Below are 6,605 nucleotides of genomic sequence, written 5' to 3'. Positions count from 1 at the left end.
CCCTTTACATTTAGTCGCATTTAATCAAAATTTGTGTGCAGACATTCGTCAAACTGCATTGAACTGTACCCTACCCAACATGTGTGCACGAAGAGACAACCGGGTCCTCAACAGTCTCAGCGCCTCATGAGAACATTCCAGTTTGCTAAAGTCAGTTTGGAATTTGAATAGCACAGAAGAACCGCCTCGCTCTGATTGGACGGATTCAGTGCGGGTGGACGGGACTTGCCTGCCACTCACGGGCGCTTTCACCCGCTGATTGGGCGACGACGAAGTGGGCGGGGGACGGCGTTGCCGTATAAATACTATGGCGACGGGTTTGAAGCTAAATGCTCGCTGGCGCCTTTCGCTCGCACTGGAAGCGACGAGCGCGGTTCAATGTTTCTCCACGGAGCACAGTACTCAAACCTTCGCCCCCAGCCGAAACACCGCGATTTCGACTGAGCTGAGCGCTTTTCCTCGGGAGTAAGGAGCCGTCGGAGGGCAAAAGAAGAAGCAGCCAGCCCCCGAGACCATGATCAGCGCGGCGGAGTGCGCGGTGGACGCGCAGAGTCTCATCTCCATCTCGCTGCGGAAGATCCACAACTCACGGACGCAGCGCGGCGGCATCAAGCTGCACAAGAATCTGCTGGTGTCGTACGTGCTGAGGAACGCGCGGCAGGTCTACATGAACGAGAAGTACGCCGAGATCTACCGGATGCAGCAGTACGAGGAGGTGATGACCGTGTGCAACGAGATCCAGGAGCTCGACCCGCTCGACGTGGTGGCCGCCTCTGACGAGTGCGAGGAAGTGGGAGCCTCTGAGCAGCAGTGCTGCGCAGGCGGCATGGCGAGCGAGCCGCCGAGCTTGTGCGGAGCGCAGCCGTGCTCTTCCCCCACCACGCCCGAGGAGGCGTGCAAGCCGTCCGAGCCCCTTTTCTACCGGAGCTGCTGCGCGGAACCGTACCCGCTGCCGCCGTCCCCGTCGCCGTGCGACTTCTCGCCGGCGCACTGCAACAAGACGACCGTGCTGGACCTGGACACACACGTAGTCACCACGGTGGAGAACGGCTGCTTGCACCAGGACTGTTGCACGCCGCTGCAGCCGTGCAGCAGCCCGGCTAAAAAGCGCAAAGTGTCGGACTACAGCTGCTGCTACTACGCGCCCGAGCTGGAGGACACTTCGGCGGAGCCTGCGCCGTGCAAGCGAGCCAAGCTCGAGGACTGCTGCTCGGACTGCTTGGACACGGCCAACATCTCCAACCTGATCTCCATATTCGGGTCGGGTTTCTCGGGACTCGTGAGCAGGCAGGCGGACTTGGAGCAGGCGTTTAACGGCCAGTTTTGCAGCAAGCAAGCGCTGGCTAGTTTAGGCGCCTGGACGAGAGCCATCGTAGCTTTTTGACCCCGCGTGTGGTGAAGAGAGAGACAAAAACACAGCCCCGGACTCAAAGACAAACGCTTTATGAAATTGTACAAAAGTCTAAGACACAGATCGACTTTATTTTTGCAGCGAGATGTTATTTAAACGTGTTTTTGTTTGTTTTTAAGTTACGGTTTAGTTTCGTTTCAATGGTAGGGGGAGGGAGGGAGCCGAAGAGTGGTTTGTAGCCTAAGTTAGCTACCACTTGGGACGTGTCCTTTTAAAGCAGACAATGTTGACATGATTTTTCAAACAGTTAACTTTACTGAAATAATCTTGACGAAGTTGAATTTCGTTGCCTTAAAGCCCCCCAGAAAACGCGAACTGCTAGCTAGCTATCACCACGAAACATGGGGAAGTCTGAATGTGTTTGCTAGTGGATTGTTTTTTTCTGGTTTTTCTGTTCTTTTCAGTTTCACTCACAAGGAACTTTCACAAAGATCTCTTGTAAAATAACGTAAAATCACATTACCCATGTAATGTTTGAAATAATCCAAGCAAAATCAGCCTAACATTGCACGTTCTCTGTCGGTAAAATAATACGTTAGAGTGGTATGTAATACTTTTATAAGGCTACATTTACCATCCTGCGTTTTTAAGCCTCTGAAAAGACTACACACAGCACGACTTATTCGAACTTGCTGCTCACGGAAACACCATGTGAAGCTCCAGAGGACTGGCATATTTCTGACTACATCTTTAACATCATGTAAGGCAATCGTGTAGGCTAATGAAGGTGCAATATTTGAACTCCCTCTCTTTTTGTCTGGCTTGTTGTCTTCTCTGTATTTTGAAGTGGCCTGGTGCGTTTTGTTGACTGCACTGACTTAAAGCACCAGTTTCCTCTCCAGTGTGTCTGTAGTCCACCTATGCCAGTCACATCATCACATTGAACGTTGGGGGCCATGATTTAACACTACAACTCCCAGAATGCACGACGGAATTTAATCAGCCAGGTGTTTGGGTTTATGATTTTGTTTTGTTGTTGACTGTTTGGTCTCCAGAGCGTTAGCATTTCCCTCCCTTTTACTCTTTTAAAAGTTGATTAAGCCTTCACAGTAATTCATGATGCCAGCATTTGCTTGGTTTTGTGGGTTTGATTTTATTTTTTACAATGTTAGACCTTTTGTTCTAAAAAGGCAATCTCATAAGTTAGCCATAAGTCCTCACATTATATAAGCACTATGTGTACTGAATTAAAGACGTTTTCAGACGTACTCTCCATATTTTGTTGGTATTCTTGTATTTTTGTGCATATTAAATTGTATATCACCGGGTAAAACTGTTTTAGAAAGTATTTGTTTAAAATTTATAACCTTAATAAAAAATGAATTTCACTTCTGGTGACTTGTGTTCTTACTTCTTGTCCTCACTTCTCTGCTAAAGCAGTGGATACATGGCAAGCTTGAAGAGTTTTGGGCCACCTCACTGCACATTCTCAGCACAACACTGTTTTATTATACATCTGGCAGCTAACACACCACTACATGAAAGTAAACTTTACATCCAGAGACAAAATAGTACTTCATAGTGGCTTCATAGGACTACTGCAACTGCTGCTGCAATGCTTTCATACATAGTTAACATTTGCCACATTGGTCTATGGTTGTGTACACCCGAAAAAATTAATAGCATGAATAACATAAAAACACTGAATAAGGTTGTAAGAAGGCCACATGGGCTCTACCTCACTGTGAAGGATGTGTGGCCTACTCCAATCAGACTAATATTTTCACTAGTTTTGCACACTTCTGAACATTACCCACCCCTTCATCAGTATCAGCCTTCTGGGGTCCTGTTGATTTTGAGCCTTAAATGTTTAGCAGCCTGTCAAAACTTTTTCAACAGACCTCACAAGCAAGTAGAGAAGAGGCATTTTGAAGCCACAAGATACGAAGCAAACACACTAGAATTCACTACAGCTGAAACACAGAAATTGTGAGATGGACAGTGCTGCATGCTGTACTTTCTAACCAGTGCTGTACTGGGCGCTGCTGTGAGACCTTCTGTTTTTTTTTTTTAGCCAGGCACTTTTGCAAAAAAACTCGCAGGCTGTGTTATCTCTGCTGTGTGCCACATGGTGGTGTTCTTCAAAATCGATGAATGGAGGTATTAGAGCGCCTATGGAGCGGCACCTCGGGCTGACCTCGGATCCGTTTGCTCCCCCATAACCACCCCCACCCCTCCCCATCCTCCTCCTCCTCCATCTCCAGCTGAAACCTCTCGACTCCTCTCAATTTGAGCTGCTGCAGCAGCGTCGAGCACGGGGGCTGCACCTACTCCGGCCAGGCTGTTAAAAAATAACTTAAACCAAAAAATGCAGGTAAATTGGGCGCCATTAAACAGATATCAGGAGCTTTAGGCTTTAAATCGTACATAAGCAACGTCGTATCGAGTGTGTGTGTGTTTTTGCGGAGGACGGGACGAATGTGTTTTTGAGTGTCGTAGAATCTGGCAAGGTTAAGTTATAAACAGGTTACTGTTTCGGGAAAAGGCGATTATAATGACGTAATTGCGTTTAAGAGAAACGCTACATATCGACGTTTGCTCGCACTATTATAAACGTACAGCGTCGCGCAGTAAACATTCACACAAGCAGCTGACTTTAATTTAAAGGCGTTTCGTGATTTTGTTGGGAATAGTTTTATTATTCTTCTGGAAAATTGTATTCGTCGTACACAAGTGGCTTACGTTCAGCCATGTGTGGCGAGCTCCCCCCTGTGGCCATAGATTGAACTGTTTCAAAAACGAATCTGTTCCTTATGGGAAACCGCTTGTTTTTTTTTTTTTAGCACAGGGACCAAAATCTTTCTACTTTTTAAACCTAAACAGGACGAAAATCCTAATATTTTAAAGTGAGTGTGAATAAAACCTTTTGTAATTAACCACCCGCCACCCTCAACAGCCCTCCGGCGCTTAAAACCGGGCTAAAGCCAGGTGTCAATCAGGTGATTTCATTTACACCTTCAAACTCACATGTTCTGAAGTGGAATTTAACTTTAAACATCTGAGTCTTCTTAAAACCACAGAGAGACACACCAGTCTTATCTTATCAGAGGCGTGAGTGTGGAGCACTGCGTTTGAATACAACAGAGCAGGGGGAGGGGAAGGGGGGTGAAATGGCTGAATTAAATCGTTTGCCTTTATCCAAATTAGTCAGCAAAAGCTGAGCTGAAACCCACTGTAGTGGGAACGCATAGACCAGCATCAAGAGTGACTGGGCAGATGCTGAAAAGGCCATAAAAATAAAACATGGTTCATGATCGGCCTCTTCATGATAAAGCAACAAAAAATTCCACTCCACCAAATCAAGTAAAGACAAAAAAACTGTAGCCAAGACATAGGAAAGTACTCCATCACTTCGAATAATAAAGGTAAATGACAAAATAAAAGGGAATATTACCTATTTTTTCATAATTCAGTTGCTGAGTGGTTTGGTATGAAATTCTCCATTCTAGAGAAACTTGCAGAGTTATAATTGTTCATAGTGGTGGTGACAGGAACCAGACGTCTGAAGAATTTAACACCTTTAAAACGTCCCTCAAAAAGTTTTTACATGAAATGATCATAAATATACTGCCTGGTATACAGTTTTACAATATATTTAAGATTAGATTTTGGCCTAAACCATTTTTAAAATACATTAATGGTGGAAAGGTACATGCATGTCCCCAAAGAAAACATACGTGTTTTACATATACAATTATTTTATCAATATTGACATATAAAAAACAAAAACTCAAAAGACACGTAATTCACTGATGGGTTTGGATAGTAAATATAACGGCTATATTTATGTTATATAGACATTATGACCCTTGGTTCCCAAGACCACCACTGTAGAGTCAGTAACCTTCTCTAGAATGCAGCATTTCACATCAAACCACTCGGAAGGATTTTGTTTACAGCTCAACCACTGAATTATGAAGAAATTTTGAAAAAATCAGTGGAATTCCCCTTCAAATGCTTCAGACATCTGGTTCCTATCACCACTGTTGTCAGTTGTCTAGCTTGTCTAGAACAGTGCATTTCACATCAAAACGTTTTTTTGAAAAATCTGTGGAATTCCCCTTTAAAGAGTTACGTACCTTGTGGTTTGAAAATTGAAAAAAAGCTGACTTTTAACTTTATGCCCTAGAGTTCAGGAGCCCAGCTTTTTACAAGAATGAAAAAAGACAACAATGAAGCCTCCAGTCAGAAGTGTTTTTTTCCTCAAATTTTTCAGTGAAAGTAAACGGTAACAAGGGTATTGCGTCAGAACTAGACAATGGGTTACGCAAGAAAACAAGCGTAAATTTCTTTTCTATACATGTCTAACTACACAGTACTGTTATTACAAACCTAGATTAGCTACAAGATGGAGATGTGGAGATTTACTTAATGTTACATAACTATCATTATAGGAAATACAGCTATAGCTGTTAGTTCTTAAGTTAGTAAACATGATCGCATTATAATGTTATACAGTGTCCAGCAGAAACCTCTGCCTTGCAGGTGTATAGTTTTGCCTTGAGTCATCCACAATATGCATGAATCATCCTTTGCCCTTAATCAGTGGTCAGTTTCAGACCACAGAGTCACCCTCAACCTAGTGGTAATGCTGATTATAAATAAATAAATAACCCCAGCAACACTGCTGTGCCTGATCTCGTACCAGCACCACACATACTACCATTTCAGTGTCACTTTGAATGAATCCATACAAGTAATACCTGGTCCAACAGTGGTCTTGACAAATTGTTCATGAAAACAGATTTGCAACAGTCTCTAATTGTGCACCTACAGTTGTACAAGCAAAGTTTGAACATTCCTGGTCCTAACACTAACTTAAATATGACTTTTTTTCTGCAAACTTATTGCACAATTACAATGAATTTAACATGGCAAAAAAATAACACCAAAATATCAAAAGTGCCATAACTTTGCACAGGTCACAATTCATGAAAAAGAATATTAATTCAGCAAATGAACAGTGATTGTGCATTAAAATGTGCAGAAGTGTGTTCACTGCGGGGGATGTGTTAACTTACTTTCGCTTAGAAAATTGCCACGTTATTTGACCAAACTGTTGCATTTAACTGTATAGAGAAGATATAATGTCAGTGAGTAGAAATACAAAGTAGGGGGTTCTAATAAAGTGGACACTGAATCGTTTAAACTCGTTATGAATGATGGGGTGGGTATACGTTGTTTGTTCAAGGCT

The 6,605-nt window shown here is 43.5% G+C and overlaps 1 protein-coding gene across 1 annotated transcript; it reads left to right on the top strand.

The window, feature by feature from the left end:
* The first annotated feature begins 342 nt into the window (after positions 1-342).
* Positions 343-2,739, top strand: ier5l (immediate early response 5-like). Its single transcript, XM_036563005.1, has one exon. The coding sequence runs from the start codon at positions 515-517 to the stop codon at positions 1,382-1,384; it is 870 nt and encodes a 289-aa protein (XP_036418898.1). The 5' UTR covers positions 343-514; the 3' UTR covers positions 1,385-2,739.
* The last annotated feature ends 3,866 nt before the right edge of the window (positions 2,740-6,605 follow it).

The sequence above is a fragment of the Colossoma macropomum genome, unplaced genomic scaffold (assembly GCF_904425465.1).
Source record: "Colossoma macropomum unplaced genomic scaffold, Colossoma_macropomum, whole genome shotgun sequence".
NCBI classification, from domain to species: Eukaryota; Metazoa; Chordata; class Actinopteri; order Characiformes; family Serrasalmidae; genus Colossoma; species Colossoma macropomum.
Note: the sequence above shows the minus strand (reverse complement) of the source record. Positions and strands in the feature narration are given on the sequence as shown.

What these genes read in the sequence shown, in the direction of transcription:
- ier5l (XM_036563005.1), top strand. Translation starts at nt 515, where the DNA reads ATGATCAGCGCGGCGGAGTGCGCGGTGGACGCGCAGAGTCTCATCTCC.